The sequence below is a fragment of the Enoplosus armatus genome, chromosome 6 (assembly GCF_043641665.1).
Source record: "Enoplosus armatus isolate fEnoArm2 chromosome 6, fEnoArm2.hap1, whole genome shotgun sequence".
NCBI lineage: Eukaryota > Metazoa > Chordata > Actinopteri > Centrarchiformes > Enoplosidae > Enoplosus > Enoplosus armatus.
Window position 1 is genome coordinate 3,612,935 of NC_092185.1, and position 16,397 is coordinate 3,629,331.

General features: G+C 42.9%; 2 protein-coding genes across 2 annotated transcripts in view; one reads left to right on the forward strand and one right to left on the reverse strand.

Moving 5' to 3' along the window:
* Window positions 1–9,867, reverse strand: part of poc1b (POC1 centriolar protein B) — a 39,186-nt gene extending 29,319 nt beyond the window's left edge. Inside the window, exons 1-10 of the mRNA XM_070907599.1 lie at window positions 9,844–9,867; window positions 9,221–9,305; window positions 8,478–8,649; window positions 8,166–8,345; window positions 7,811–7,918; window positions 7,496–7,611; window positions 7,121–7,254; window positions 6,880–6,948; window positions 6,583–6,735; window positions 6,123–6,200 (exon numbers count right to left, since the gene is read on the reverse strand). Coding sequence (XP_070763700.1) covers window positions 6,123–6,200; window positions 6,583–6,735; window positions 6,880–6,948; window positions 7,121–7,254; window positions 7,496–7,611; window positions 7,811–7,918; window positions 8,166–8,345; window positions 8,478–8,649; window positions 9,221–9,305; window positions 9,844–9,867 — 1,119 coding nt within the window. The remainder of the gene's footprint in view (window positions 1–6,122; window positions 6,201–6,582; window positions 6,736–6,879; window positions 6,949–7,120; window positions 7,255–7,495; window positions 7,612–7,810; window positions 7,919–8,165; window positions 8,346–8,477; window positions 8,650–9,220; window positions 9,306–9,843) is intronic.
* An 817-nt stretch (window positions 9,868–10,684) lies between these two features.
* On the forward strand, window positions 10,685–16,384 carry cep41 (centrosomal protein 41). The gene is made up of 11 exons (XM_070907990.1): window positions 10,685–10,729; window positions 11,044–11,107; window positions 11,234–11,281; window positions 12,679–12,740; window positions 13,175–13,241; window positions 13,458–13,602; window positions 14,458–14,624; window positions 14,709–14,776; window positions 14,879–14,993; window positions 15,375–15,590; window positions 16,257–16,384. Exons 1-11 carry the CDS (start codon window positions 10,685–10,687, stop codon window positions 16,382–16,384), a joined length of 1,125 nt encoding a protein of 374 aa, XP_070764091.1.
* Window positions 16,385–16,397: the final 13 nt, after the last annotated feature.

The following is a 16,397-nucleotide window of genomic DNA, read 5'->3' on the forward strand; positions in this document are numbered from 1 at the left end:
CATTGAGTGCTTTCTTCCCACTTGAAGGAGGATCTCACCTGACCTAACCTCATGCAAACGACAGGCTATTTACACATCCAGCAGACACAGAGCTACATGAGCATCCCACTGGAGATGTGAGGGCTTTGAGCTCTGGTTTGGACTCCACCACTCCAGAGAAAAATATCTGTCTAGCTAAATGCTTGACCTTTTTCACTGTTTTACTTCCTGATCTCGCTGTTTTGTGCTGGACTGACCTTTCTGGCATCCATAGTGCAGAGGGCTCCAGCAAGAAATGTCGGGTCATCTGGCAATAAGTTTGGCCAAAACTTTTGCTGGCTCAACTTTTGCCACAATGTAATGCAATATCATCTGGCAACACATTGCGCTGCCCAATCAAATACTTGCAAGTGCACCTGTAGCAACACACCCACACCACAGTGCTATCTTAGGTCTTAACGCTGTCTACGTGCAAGCTGTGAAGCCAAAACAATAAGCTAAGAGGCTAAAAGTTGCGCAGACCTAAAAAACTGGATGTTGATTCTCAGTGTGTCCAGCACTACGACTGATCCCTTCACAGTAATTTGACTCAATGTTATTATAAAAGTAATCACTTGAAGCATTAGGTCTGATAAAGAGTCAGTATGTGACTAAGAGTGTGATTTTAACAGTGCGTGAGAGAATACATACATGAATGAACGTGTTTGATTGTGCTTCCACTCAGTTTGCACGGGCGTCTTTGCCTGAGTGTAACAGTGTATGTTTGTGTGTGCAAGTGTGTGTATGAGTGTGAGGGTGTTATGCAGTGGAAAGTGAAACCCCCTCCCCCCCGGAGCTGTTACTATCTTTAGCTCATTTCCGTCTTGTCTTGTCACTCGTGTTCTCCTCTACAGCACTTAAATCTGGTATCTAAACCTCCGGGCCATCCAATATCCTGTACTTCCCCTGCACAGGAAGCTTCCTGTGAGGAGTAGGGAGGAGTGGGGGTGGGGCATTTGTGTAAATGTGGACTGCAATAACACGAGCATACGTGGCCTTACATATTCACGACGCACCTGAATATGATGCAGAGCACAGTACATTTACTACATTCACACATGATAAAGATTATACTCTCATTCACACACGATGGAAGGACATATAACCACAAATACACACAAATGCACACACAGAGGTCTGTGACAGGAGGCCTGTCAGTAGAGGACACCTTGTCTGGTCAAACTGGCGTCACAGCTAACGTCTGCAAGGACACGAGAGATGGCGTAAGTAACCAAATCTAACCTTCTGCTATCTAATCACCTCTTAAATGCACACACACAAACACAAACACACACTTGCACTGCTAAAGCTTTGAGGACCATTTATCAGCAGTATTATTAAAAAACCTTTAGCGCCAACACTATATAGCTAACCTGAACATTAACTAGATGCTTAGCCTCAATCTGATCCTTTGACTCTAAACTAAACTAAATGTGTTTTAAACTGAACTAACCCAAACTGTTGCACAACAAATTTAACTTCCACCCTTTGTAGAAGTTGCAACTAGCAACCTGCTCTCCTTTATTGCAGGACATTGCAGTCCTTATAAAGACAGGTACACCATGCACACACACACACACTTATTATTATAACACTCTGCTGTCTTCCTTGGCCTCATTTCACGCTTGCCATTCTTCATGTGTTTCACAGCCAACTTGATATCTGTGCAGTGCAATGGGTTTGACACTCTCCGTGTCGTCGCCGAGTCTCTGCTGCCACTCAACCAGAGGACAGACTGAAGCAGCCTGTAGTACATTTTGAGAGACACCCAGTCACACAATTCAACAAAATTACTTGTTTACACTACCACAGTGTTAGCAGTACCCAACAAACTACTTTTAGTAAAAGGACACATTTTCACCCCAGTTCAACTTATTTAAAAATGTTACATGGAAATACAATTAGTGACATTTAGATGAAAAAGTAGTTGCTAGCCACAACTATTTAGCTAGCAGCTGGTGCTCTGGAAGCCCTTTTATTAAAACAAACCTCATCTGATGCAATCAAGAGGCCCCTCAATGACCTCTGGGGCCACTGTCACAGAGACATGAATGAAAGGTAGTTTGTGTCAAAGAGAAACTGAATAATATCACATTGCTACCATTTAAATAATACAAAATATGTGAGATATATATGCTTGTAGGTTGATGTTATCCAGATTACAAGGACAGAGAATGAAAGGGTTCAGTGCTCAAGGACACAGAGACAGCAGCTATGGCTGGTGGCGTGGACGAGATACGTCACTTTATGGCTACTGGTGTGTCTATCAAAGCTCTGTAATGTCAATGGAGAGTGAGGGCACCACCCTGGGCCTCTGTCTGCTCTGTAATGACGTAGTGTTTGCTGATAACACTCCATTCAGAAGCACTGAGCCCTGCTACTGCCTCTAGCTCACTACAAAGCTTAATGGCCAATGCAGAGAGAGGGAGAGAGAGAGAGAGAGAGAGAGAGAGAGAGAGCCACAGCTGATGCATTACATTACATTTATGTAGCTGACACTTTTATCCAAATCAACTTACAATAAGTGCATTCAACCATGTGGATGCAAAACAAAATTTGTAAAAGTACATCAACTTCATCAAATATGTTTAACTGCGTCAAGTGCTACATTTAGAAAATGGGGGGGGGGTTAATGGCCCAAGGGGCAGTCTGAATAGATTCATTTTCAGTCTGTGATGGAAGACGTGTAGAGTTTCTGCTGTCCTGATGTCAATGTGGAGCTTGTACCACCAAGCTAAACTTCATGGCCAAACATATATGGACATTTGAACACATTACAACACATGCACAACATTGTGAGAACAGACTTCAGTGCCACTGAAGTCAAACTAAAAAGTGAAACAAAAACCATGCATAAGTGATGAGAGGAGATGGCCCTAAATTAAGGACACGAAGGTCACCAATGGCAGCAGGAACTGTGAGTGCAGGAACCTCCCCATCCAGCCACCCACCCACGTACCCACCTCAGGCCATTTGCATCTCCCGTCCCTTCCCTCTCTCTCCGTTTCCGCCTACGCTTGGACCCATTAGAGCGATGAGGGGGAAACACGGACGCAGGGCGGAAGGGAAAGCACTCTGAGGACATCAACAACGGCGGAAGAAGGAGGAAAGGAGTAGGAAATGACCAGAGGAGAAGAGGAGAGAGAGTTCCTCAGTGATGGAAATCAGAGCTGACAGGAGGAGTAGCACTGGGGGCTCCCTCCTCTGAACCGATCTAAACAGGAATGACTCTCACATACACACATTCAAACTCCAATACTCATGTAAGTACACAAACAGACCCCAAGTATATAACTTGGCAAATTTGCATATCTGCTGACACATGTACACACTACGTGAACACACATGCAGGCTTGTTCACTCATTCACATGCCCACTGACTGCAGTCGCATACATACGCACACAGAGGCTACGACAAGCTGCAGGAGGCACGGAGAAGGGATGGATGTGTATGAATGGCTCAGTAGCTGTGAATGTGTGTATTCAAAATTTGAAAACATTTAGGTGACGCACTAACAGTGACAAAGCATGTGAGGATCCAGCATTCAGCTTGCTATTTGTGGCAAGGATAAAACTGATGTATATGTATGAAATGTGTGTGACACCAGGGTGCAGCGACTTAGTCAGTGAGTTAAACGGGCAGGCAGAACTCCAGCTAGTCTATTATTAGAGCTGCGGCTGCTGCTGCTGCTCCATGGTTGGGGCCCCCGGGGGCCAGGGCACCGGCACGTGGATTCCTGCTCTCTCCCCATCTCTCTGATCTCTATTCCTTCCCATCTCTCTCTCTCTCTCTCTCTCTCTGATCTCTCACGGGCCTTTCCATTCAGGCACGCTTGGGCGATTCATACAGGGAGCAAAGACGAGCTCCTTCAGCAACACAGAGAAGGAAGAAGAGGAGGAAGAGGAGGAAGACACAGATAGGACAAGGAAGAGAAGGAGCCATCTGAGAGAGACCCTGCTGTTGACTGCACAGTAGTCTCAGGTCAAACAGTGTCAAATATGAACACTGTGACACTCAAATATTTTGTGTTTCATTCATGTATTGTGTGTATGTTGAATTACTAATGCGTTACATTAATCACGACTAAATAATAGAGAAACATACGTTGGAATACATATTTTATGGATATTGACTTTAAACGGTCCATTTAATGACTTTCCTACATTTGACAACTTACCAGAAATCTGACGCTGCATGCAGGTTAAAACTAGTAACTTCCTCTGCCCATTCATCTGCACAGTTCCATGTTAACATCAGAACTTGTCAAGACGTGAACGGCTGTTCTGCAGTTATGTATTTACTGGTGTCTTGAACCAAAACCACTTATCTGACTTGGTCGTCCTGACTCTAAATGACTTCCACTTGGCTTGGTCCATTCATGGCTTTCCTCCCACACAGCAGCCAACAGCAGGGAAGGAGACACTAAGAGAGGTTGGGCAGCGTGCTAAAGAAAAATTACTACTGCTGCGATAGGAGCTACAATTCATGCAAACTTTAAGGGTTATGTTTATATTTGTGGTTATTCAGTCAAAGTCACTTTTTATTCAAACTCACATTCATCTGCTTATGAATATACACGAACAAACAAGAGCACATCTGTGTGTGCATGAGGGTTTGAACGTAAAATATTTCCTTTTTATCATTTATTAAGCAGTTTATTTATGGTTTCTTCACTGTATAAGTGGATGGAGGTTTAAAGCTAGTTGCGTGAGTGATGGCTGGCTATGTCTCAATATCAACATTCAATTCACACTACTAAATCATGACCAGAGTTGGCCAAACATATACACGAGTATGTTGTTTGTCTTCATAAAAGCCTATTTTGTGACCCCTCCAGACTTATCGTTTAATGCCCTGTGATTCTTTCTTTAAAACAGTAGGGGGCAGTGATTACCTGTAACTTCTCTGGGAGGCTGTGTAAAGGGGCACAGGCTGCTGATCCTACTCCCTCTACTCAGGGACCACCCTCGGGACCTGTATCATGCTAACTGTGATGTTGTAATAAATGCCTTTTTAGAAATCAGGATGAGACGTTTTCTTAGAAGCCAGGCTAGAAACAAAATGTCATGCCAGTGAACTCTCCTGGTAGAAATACACAACAAACTCTGGCGTGGTTTACAGCAACCATGAGCAGATGAATGACCTAGATCTCTGTGGTCTTTAACATGGCAGTGCATACGATATTTCACCATGCAACCTTACATCTAAACCAGTCAGCCTCCCTTCTGTCAAAGCATGCTGTTTTCCTAATACTCATTAAACCTGTACATTAAGACCCACCTGCATCGATCTCATGTTTCTACCTGTTTATCCAGGATCAGCAATCGTGGGGTAAGCGGATAGCACTAATTCACATCCAGGATTTTACCTTGCAACATAAGGTGAACTTTCCACTCAAGTTCAAGGCTAGGTCACTGCCCTGCCGCCCCAGACGGGCCCCCAGCAACCATAACAACTACAGAAAGAAATTATCTGGAAAACACAACATGGCATTCACAAAGTTGTTGGGAAGAAAAATATAAGAAATATATTCCCGCTGCTCCGACAGAGATGCTCAGTGGCCAGCTGTGGCTGTACTTGGCAATACTGACAAAATCTAAACTCACATAGGTCAAGAAAAAGTCATTTCAAAGTCTGACAAAGTGTGCTTTTATACACTTTACACAAATTGAAAGTAGATACACAAGGATTATTCAAGGACAAATGTTGAACAGGGACATTTCAATTTGACCCATGAATGTAACTCTTACTGAACTGCAGCTTTCAGCATAAGGAAAACTTCATTTCAGCTGCATTCACATTTAAAGAAAACCAAAACAGAATTGTAGTTGTGCTCTGCAGCTCTGATGTGTGAATGTGCAGAATTGTATGATTAGAGTAGTGTTATGATGTAACATGATGCTGCTGCATCACTGCATCTCTGTGTCTGATGTCCTTTGAGGAAGTTATCAGTACTGCTGCAGGATGGCAATACTGAAGACTGGTCTGCACTGCCACCTGGTGGTCATTTTCTCCTTTTAAATGACACATACCCTAAGTGTGATTTGGGATGTGGCCTGTTTTTTTGTGTCTGTGCGACTGTGGATTTACTATGCCAGCTTACCGTGGTGCTGTGAACAGCTTGGCCCAACTCTACGACGTGCGGATCAGTGGACCGAGTGTCTGCCACTGTTGGACTGATCTGTGGAGAGAAAGAAAAGTCATATATGGCTGCTCCCCTTTTAACCTTTACAACTTATCTCTTGATTTCTCACCTGAATCAATTACTGAACACACAGATGTTATGTGTGGAATGTGAACTGTGGACCAGGTCGCTTTCACTGGATATTTCTCCTCTGTGCAGTAAAGGGATTTGAGTAGTTGTAATGTTTGAACATTGGTTTGTAGGCCATGGAACTGCTATCTGACCAGGTGATGTTCGGTAGCCTAATGCTTTTTTGCTATGACAATTTCTTGATTTTATTCCTGGTCTTGTCGAGTCTTACCTTCTTAGTTACTTTGTACAGATATGCACAGACATACAGACATAATTTGCATATGAGGTTAGGTCAAACTGAACTTACCTGAATGGCTGTTGACTGCGGGTGGTGAAGGTGGGGTCCTTTGGGGTGGATGTCAGTAAGGTGGGGTGGGGGATCGGGTGTGGACCTCCGGCTGTGTTGTTGCAGGACGTCCTGGTAGGATTTGGTGTCAAAGTTTGTCCTCCACATCAGCACCTAGGGGATCGAGGGACCAGCACAACTTCTAAAACTCAAGTTCCTCAAGTTTTCTACTACAGAAGGTAAAAGTATAACCTTGAAGTTATAAGCTATTGAGAGTATGGGGAACACAGGGTCATTATGTAATCATGAAACACCAACCTGACCATCAGCTCCCCCCGAGGCAAAGAGATCTCCAGCCCTGGAAAAGGCTACTGTGAGTACAGCGCCCTGAAAAACAAAGTAAACAATATCAGTGAATTAAAAAAAAACTTACCATAACAAACACCATCAAGGACTAATTCAGGGAAATAATGGAACTGGAATAACGCTGCTCAGACTGCCTATAGTGGCTGATGGTGTCTGATGTCTGTGGGTGAACTGAGCTGTGCTGTAGTATCACCTTGTGACCACGGAGGGTGTAAATGAGGCGTCCCTCCAGCAGGTCTAGGATCTTAACAGTGCTGTCACTGGAGCCGCTGATCAGGTAGTTGTTGGACGGGTGGAAGGAAAAGCTGTTGATTCCTGCACTGTGGACTGATCCAAAAGTTACACAAAAAAAAAACACATTAACAGCAATTCACACAAAGACAGGAGATCCAAGTACTTTAGTACCCTGCAGGATAATGGGTAAGCTAATTCCTCAGCTGACAAACTGGGAGTAGAATTACAGTCTTCTACAAATATAACACAGATACTGGCGAGGATATTTCAGGTATTTACTTCATTTTCTAAACAGGATATATAGCATTATAATAGCTCTGACATTTTCACGTACCTTGATAATGCTGAATCAGCTTGTTGGTCCGTAGATCCCAGATTTTCAGTGAACTGTCAGCTCCTGAGGATGCAACACAGGTGCCGCTTGAGTTGAAATCAACAAACGTTGCTGGTCTGGAATAAAAGAAACACTCTGTGGAGTTAGTGACCTGCAGTAGTTTAACAGTCTGGTGCGTAAATAATACACAACAACGCCATCTATGGGAGAGACAAAGCAATGACTTCAATAATATATTCAGCAATGTTTTGGCTTTTCGTCTAACATCAGAATCTACATTCTCCACCTCCATAAGCCAAGTTATTTAGGACTTACCCCTCATAGTCAGTGAAACAGTTGATGCAGTGTTTGGTGGACGTGTCCCACAGCCGGACGGCACGGTCGTCTCCACAGGAAGCTATCAGCCGCCCATCTGGAGAAAACCTGCCGTAAGGAAAAGACAAAAAATTACACTTATACCAAGTAAGGAGAAAATTACTTTTTCAGCAATTCCCTGCTTCACGCTCATACAGTTACACACACTTACAGTACACACAGAAGCCAATCATGACCACTGAATTTTATCTACTCGTCAGATGTTCAAAACAAGACAAGTCGAGTGACAAATGTTTAGAAAAGTGTAACGCGCTACAGCAAGAGAAGTTACGGAGGATGTGGTGCTGCCGGGTACCTGGCACAGCGCACCCAGTTGGTGTGCTGGTTGAGAGAATAGACGAAGCACTGCCGGTGAACGCTCCACACTTTGACCGACTTGTCGTCAGACGCTGTCACCAGTCTCTGGCCATCATGAGAGAAGTCAACACTGCGTACAGCAGCCGTGTGGGCTTTGAACACTGTTGACTCTCCTTTCCTACGATACACAGACACATGAGAACAAATACAACTGACCCAGACCATTTGTTTTATATTTCACATTACATTCCACTTATCTTACTTAGTTAACAAAAAGGTGATTAAAACGGCAAAAATGACTGGAGCCTACATGGAAGGTGTCCACAGTCGGACCGTTCTGTCCTTGGAGGAAGTAGCCACCAGGTTACCAGAGGGGGAGAACTGCACACCAGTGATGACGTCTCGGTGGCCTACAAAACGGAAAGCCCTCGCCTTGGGAGCCAGATTCCAAATCATCAGGCTCTTATCCACTGACCCCGAGGCTAGAGGGAGACAAAAGAAAGATGAATGGAGAAAATACAGCCAAGACTTACACAATACACAGTAGAGATTTCCTGCTGGAGAACTGCAGTAGTTTTAATACTTTTACTGGTATTTATAGAGGTTACTACAGTGAATAAAGCAAGCTCCATTTGTATTGTTAACCTTTAGTTGCCAAAGTGCCACGAGAACACATCATTGTGATAGAAACCAAAATGCCCATCCTAAGAAAAAAGTAGGTTTTCTGACTAATATGTCAAACATCAGAAAATCAAAGCTCAAAAAAGCCAATCTGCTGTATGTCAGTTGGTGCATAAAGTAAGCATAAAGTAGCTTACTAAAGATCTGATAGTGATTATTTTACTAGATATTGTGGTCAAGATTACTCTAATACATAATTGTAAATCAATTTAACTGTTTCAGTTGTTTAAACAGTGATGTTAAACCAATATGTTATCACTTTTGGGAGCCAAAGGCATGACATATGATTACTGGAAACTATCTGCATACTGCCAAAGAACACCTGGATAGCATCTGTGAATTTGTAAAGCTTATAGTGGCGGCAGAAAGTACCCAGTTGTTTGCGGTTTGGATTGAAGTCTGCACAGGTGACAGCGTCTTTATGCCCCTTGAAGTGTCTCTCTAGGGTTGGATCCTCCTGCAATGACAATACACAGTCAGTCAGGGAAAACTGCATTTCCTCTGTAGTTATAACTAAGCATTAGTTTGCTCTTTTTTTCTGTTTCACAAGAATTTGGATATGGTGCTGTGAAGGAGGCAGTTTTCCCAAACAGAACTTCAAACTAAACCCTACTACATCAACTCACTTCACTTTCTCTGTCAGAACACTGAAAATACAATAGTGAAAGAGCTCTATAGACGGAAGTCTAGGCTGTTGCTAGTAGTGGAGGACCGGGCAGGAGCTCCCTACAGAGCACCGACAGCATGGTTGCCTTTAGGGGAGGCAGTAAAGACACATTAGCAAGAACACCAAGAGCTGAAGAACGTTATTTAGCAACAAGCAAATCTATTATGTTATAACTAACAGAGGGGACCCAGGGTGTGTTTGACAGCCCCACTCAACAAATCCTCTTAGCAGAGAAGCAGCTAGCGAACTTGCCGACTCAGCTAACACGAGCACCAGTGTATGTTATCAAAGTAGTAGCCTTTAGGAAAGTGTTAACAAATATACTTACCAAAACAGACGCCATTGTGGGCATTTGCTAAAAGAGCTAATGTTGTCAGAGGGAAAGTTGAACCGCCCCGCTGCTCTGTAACGTTACTTCCATGACTGTCAAACAGTGCGCCTTCGGCAACTGTCTCAGACCTGACCTGTCGAACTCAGATAATGCGGCGTTCTGTTCGACTGTCTTTTAGCGACCTTTTATGTTGAATTTTATGAACTCTAATTGAAAACAGAGTTCTTGTTTTTTTGTTTGCCCAAGCAGCAAAAGAACACCCGTTATTTCTACAGCTAAACGCCTAGCCACCTGCTGCTTGATCTTGTGGCAAGTAAGAGAGTGGTGTTGCATTCATTCACAACTTGAAAATAAAACTTGTAAAATTAATTTACATCAATTTGTAAATACGAATGGCGGCCTACTGGGGAATTCAGAGTTTGGCTGTACATTGAATTAATCAAGGCTCTCCATACTGATTCAGAACGACAGGTCCGCAGCCAAAAACAGTGGACATTAAATATAAACAAAATAAACAGAACAAAACATGAATATTACGTAAGTGCTTGGTGACTTTTAGCGATCAAGGGTATAATGTGTGAACACCGCCAAAGTGTTGCGATTCAATGCTGCTTGCATTGTTATAACTCAAAAACGTAACGGTTATTTCTATGTGTCGTGAATGCAGCATGTCATTAAGGTGGAGCGTCTTCCGCTGCTAAGCAACTAGCCAGCGATATCACAAGAAACTGCTCCGAAGGAGAAGTGACGCAGTATCAGCTTCTCTGATTGGCCCGTGAAACTACACTGACAAATCAGCGCCGAGATTGTTAAACTTGGAAATTGATGTTTGGCATTTATGTTTGAAAAGATGTCGCTCAATCGGGGCATCGGCAGTGTGGAGGTAATGTTGATTAAATGACAGCATTACTTATTTTATTTATCCGCTAACTGGTAATATTGCAATATTGATAATATATTGTACTGTGAATACAGCGTGGGCCAAGGAAAACAAGTGTAGCTATCCTAGCAAGCTAGCTAGTTAGCTATGTTCAGTGTTAAGTTACCATATCAACGGCAATGCACCTGTAAGAATTATGACGTTTCTAAAAGCTCCCATACTCACAGGCTAGCTTAACTATCGTTAGCTGCCACCCAGTGAACTTTTCTATTTGGTCATACAGCTAACAAAAACCTATTGTTGTCTTTTCTTTCTAGTACATGAAAAAAAGGATACCTAAAAACGCTAAGTATCAACATGTCAAAACAAGGCTGGACACAGGTATCTTGCCCATGTACAGATGTACAATGTTATAAACGAGTGCCATTTGTTATGACTAAAATAATTCATTGCTAATGCTCTTTCTGCCTCTTTGTTAAGAATGTTACTGTCGTTTTTATATAATAGGATGCAGCCTAACAAAGTATATGGAAAAACTGGAGGAGATTAAAAAAAGTGAGTAACTCATTTGAAGAGGAATCAGTCCTGGCAAGTAATTGTACATATGTTTATCATGTTTTTATCTTTCTACTTTACCATATGCACTTTGTTTGATGCACTCATACATCTCAGATGTTTTATGTTTTGTCTGGCGTTTTGTCACTTCTTAAATCCAGCTTCTGGAGAAAAAAGGTTTCATTTCCACTGTATTTTTCAGAATAGTCACGACGAAAACGTAAACTTTACACTTGAATCAGCAGGAAGATTATTATTGATTATGGGATATCTTTGAAACAGGTATATAAAGATGACTGGATTTTTCGTATTACCAAACCACCATTTCCAAGTCTTTAAATTTTAACTTACTTGTCTGAGATTCACAATTCACAGTGGGTTCCTTTATAAATAGGATAAGCTTCAACGTCTTCGTAAAGGACTTATAACAAGGACACATGTAGCAGCTTGGATCACAGGTTTGACCCAGTAAGAAAAGAGTAGTGCCTCTGTCCACTGGGCTACTAGATTGCTGCCCGACACTGTTGGACCCATGACATTAGTTCAGTCCATTGGTGTCTTGTAGACACTTTCCATGCCTAAATGTGCGTAGGTGGATCAAATAGCCCAGTTTGGCAGGATTGTGTGAAACTCACACATGATCCAATTACAGCAAAATAAGCCCTCCTACGGGTCTTTTTCTTAATGTAATGTAATGTGGATGGATGAGAACTATTTGCTGTACACTTAAGGTAAGATTTGCCAACTTGGCACTTAATTTCCCCAAGGATCTGTGGGTTTCTCTTCTCTGTTTGTCTGTCTACTTCAAGAGGTAAACCGGAGAAGTTCTAACCCACTGATATTTCCAAGTTAAATAAGTCTTTGTGGGCCATGGACATTTTGTGTTGACACGTCCGTTGATTTCTCAGGGATAAGTGACACTGATTCCTTCACTCTCCAATGGAGGATTGTACTGCTGTCCACAATTATTCCTCTATGTGACTGGACACCGACTGTGGGGACATGCTGGTCTGGTGCCAGCAGGGGTCTTTGTGAAAGTGTGAGCTAGTGAGGTCACTCTGTGGATAATACCAGTATCAATAGCACAGATAAATCTGTGTGAGCAGCCTGATTTGGGTGTAGTAGTGGCAGCTTTGGCTGGAAGGTAGCATGGGAACGGAGAGGGTAGAGCCGAGGTTTAGTGAAGCATTAGAGGGGGATGAGGAGAGGAAGGTAGTGCAAGACCCAGGTGAGGCTGCCTGCATTGGCTAAAGTAATTATCACAGTTGTTTTACTAGATTATGCAATTATCCATCAAAGTGATTAGACCAGTGGTTTGACTTTTTGACTGAATGCGCAAAGTTAGTATCTTCCTCCTATAACGTTTCTTAGTATTTGTTCTTTTGTTTGTTTTTCAGATTACAGGTATCGAAAAGATGAAATCTTCAAGCGGTTAAAGGTGACCACGTTTGCACAATTGGTAAGCATTAGTGTTTGTTTCCTTGCAACACTGTAATGTCCTGCATGATTTATGTCGTACTCAATGGAAAATCCAGCCAACTGTTACTTTCGTGGCCTATATTTTGGAGATGACAGAATGAATGTATCGCGAAAGTCTGATCCATTTACGGTGCTTATTAATTGACAGACTCCAGGATACCATTCTCTTTGCACTTTTAGCTAGCCATATCATAATCAACTGTTCTGAAGGAGAAGTGACGCAGTATCAGCTTCTCTGATTGGCCCGTGAAAACTGCACTCACAAATCAGCACCGGGATTGTTAAACTTTGAAAGTGATGTTTGGCTTTTATGTTTGAATGTTTCATTGTCTTTGCACTTTTACTTCCAGTTTCTTTGCAGTTTTTCTTCCTAGTACAAGCATCTTTCATTTCCAAACTTGTTTTTCACACCAGATACTTCAGGTAGCCTCCGTATCAGACCTGAATGAAAGTGATGACGGTGAATCACACGGCCCAGAAGGTAACGCAAAATTACTTATTCACTTAACACTGTGAAACTTTATTCGTCTCCAGCTTCATACCAAATGAGTCATTATCATTATAAAACAAATTTAACTTGGGCCAATAACATTACTTGTACATGTTATACTGTAATGTACAGCATGTTAAATGGATTTAAGTCTGTAACTGTACTGTAGGTGACAGTCTGTTGATTTCCCACTCCTGCTGATTGCAGATGGTCTGTCAGTGGCGTCTGATGCAGACCTAGAGTGTCTGTCTGAACACACCAATGGCTCCCCACAGGCGTCACCTCATTCATATCACCAGGATGCAGGAGACTCCAGGGAAATCTGCTACTCTGCCAGGTCAACGCTGCTCAGGTACTGTGCAGATCAGCACCCTGTAAAGCCTCTACACAACACACCATATTACTAATGGTTTGCTGGACAATCTTTATGCAAAGCACCTCGTATAATTATGAAGACAAGTACTTAAGTGTGCGTTTGCACTGCAGAGAACTGTCTCTGGTGTAGAGTACAGTTGACACCGCTGCCTCCATTGTTTTCAATGTAAATACAGCGGCAGCCAGCATGGAGAGGGAGGGCAGCTGCCACTCTCATAAACATGCATAGCCTTTTCCACTTTTTGTCCCTTAAGACAAAAAGCAGCAGATGCCTATCCCGCACCCCCACCCTCGTGTATACCACAAAATAACCTCCCTCAATATGTTCTTAGCGTCCCCTCCTCTCACTTCTCCAGCTTGAACAGGAACCCCAGGAGTGAAACTCTATCTGTGGTCTCTCTGGGGGCCACAGACTGGGCCTCTGTAATGACAGAGCTTTTTGGTCACCTTCACCTTGTGGGGAGGACAGATGGAGAGAGAAAGTAGGGCAGTGCTGGGGCAAACCTACACAAGGGGGAAAGTGGTGTGCTTCTACAGAGTTGTTTGGCTCAGCTCCACACTTACTTTTGCTGCAGTGAGTCTTTTTCCTTTCGGCTCTGGTTTCACATTAACTGGTTCAAAACGTTTCCAGATCAACCTCCGCTTTAAGAAACAAAATCAGTACTGTCCTGTACTGAAAAATATGTATTTTAAAAGAAAATAATAACATAAGTTGTCCAAAAAAAAATGTATGGATAAATGTATTAAAACACATTACATATAGTCCTGTATTCTTGACACAGTCTGTGACAGGCATTGCAGCCTTTAGCCTTTAACCTTTTACCTTGCGCAGTGTTATCAGCGGTGTGGGAGAGTTGAACCTCGACAGGAACAATCAGAAGATGGAGAATGAGTCTGTGTTCAGCCCCGAGCCGGCTGACAGACCCTACCCCGACTGTCCGTACCTGCTGCTGGACGTACGGGACCGTGACCAATACGACCGCTGCCACATCATCAGCGGTGGGTGGCAAGAACATGAAGCTAGGTCCTCAAGCTTCTTATGCCAAAAATGTGTATCGTTGTTTTAATCTCTCTCTTCTACAGCACACAGTTTCCCCGTTGCCATGCTATCCCGAACAATGAACCCCTACACCAGAGAAGTGCTGGAATATGTATCCTTCAACATGTAACAGCATCGATGTCAAGACTTTTTGAAACACAGTTGCAATGGACTATTGACTCCTGACATTGAACTTAACCCACAAACTGTGAAGAAAAATGCAGCAGGGAAGATCATCATCGTGTATGATGAGGATGAGAGGATAGCCAGCCAGGCAGCCACCACCATGTGTGAACGAGGATTTGAGAATCTGTTTATGCTGTCGGGAGGTAAGGTATCGCTCAAGTTGTCTAGTTATCTAATCCACTGTGAAGTTGCATCTCATGTATCATATATATATATCACTGTTGTAGCTATGAGGGGGGCTAGAGCTAATGTTTGTGCATCTGACTGATGGAGTATCCCAGGAAAGGATTTTGAGGAGAAATAAATGTCCATGATGCTGCTTAAAATTTCCACTTTGAAACTAGTTGACCGAAAATGTGATGAAACTGAATGTGACATAATTTAAAGTTAGTCAAGTCATGCAACATGCATGTTGCTTCCGTAATGTCAAACTAATCTTAAAAAAAAAACGATAGAATATTTCAAGCCAGCACTGTTGCAAATTCCATGTTTGTATTTCGTCCCACTCTGCTGCCCTCTCCCAGGTCTCAAGGTCATCGCGCAGAAACTTCCAGAAGGGCTGACGACGGGCTCCCTCCCCACCTCTTGCCTGTCCTCTCCCACAGCATCGAAGGCGAAGAAGAGCTCTGCGCCGCAGCAGCCGTCGCAGGCAGCAGAGAAGAGGTGGCGGTTTACATCGGACGAGCTGACCAGAGTCCAGGAGGAGCTGGAGGAGATACTCATCCCCAGTAACTGCAACAGTAAGATCATTTCTAAAAGAAATAAAATTTCCCTTGGTGGAAATTTGGTACCAAGTATGGAGAGAGAATAGAGGCAAAGTTCCTCAGTTATTTCTGTCAGTTGTGATTTTAGCAGCTGTTGATTTCCAGAGGAATTGAAATTTTCCTTGAAAAAACTACTCAATTCAAACAAGTAAATTCATGAATTATTGGAAACATTGTTCTCCACATGTGATGGATTGTATGCTCGAGCTGACCTGCTGTGCACAAAGACTAACAATTAATTGGATTGAATTCATTGAAAGTGCATCAATTGGACACTTCCGCCATTCTTTTTTTCCCCATTTTCCATTTTTTTAATTGATACCATATTACATAATCACTTTGAGAAACTTTCTCATGAATTTGAAGTTGCATGCCTTTCTAGGGAATTATAGGAAAATATGAGACCAGTAAAAGAAAGCATTACCGTCTAGATAAGACTGGTCTGTAATGTTGCTGGGATAGTTCAGAGTGATCCTCCTGATTGTGATCAAATATTGTTGCTTCATGAAATTCTGTTATCAAGGAGATTGAGAGTCATGAATCAAACTTAAGAGATTTCACCTAGTTAGACTCTCGTGTTCTTTTGCCCCGTCTCATCACTTCGCCACCCTTCAGTATTGTTTGCATGTGTGTTCACCGCAGGCCGCATGTCCAGCCGCATGTCGACCAGCAGCTCCCAGTCTAAAGCGTCCAGCGCTCGGAGTCAACAGAGTTCCTCTGCAGCTGGGAGGGACAGCGCCCGGGTTCAGAGCAGTAGACCCTGGAAATAACACCACCCCACCT

Bases quoted from the DNA above. Each gene is read 5' to 3' on its own strand.
- cep41 (XM_070907990.1), top strand. From the start codon at position 10,685: ATGTTTGAAAAGATGTCGCTCAATCGGGGCATCGGCAGTGTGGAG. The intron at 14,777-14,878 runs GTATCCTTCAAC...CAAACTGTGAAG, and splicing joins CCAGAGAAGTGCTGGAATAT to AAAAATGCAGCAGGGAAGAT. The intron at 14,994-15,374 runs GTAAGGTATCGC...GCCCTCTCCCAG, and splicing joins TCTGTTTATGCTGTCGGGAG to GTCTCAAGGTCATCGCGCAG.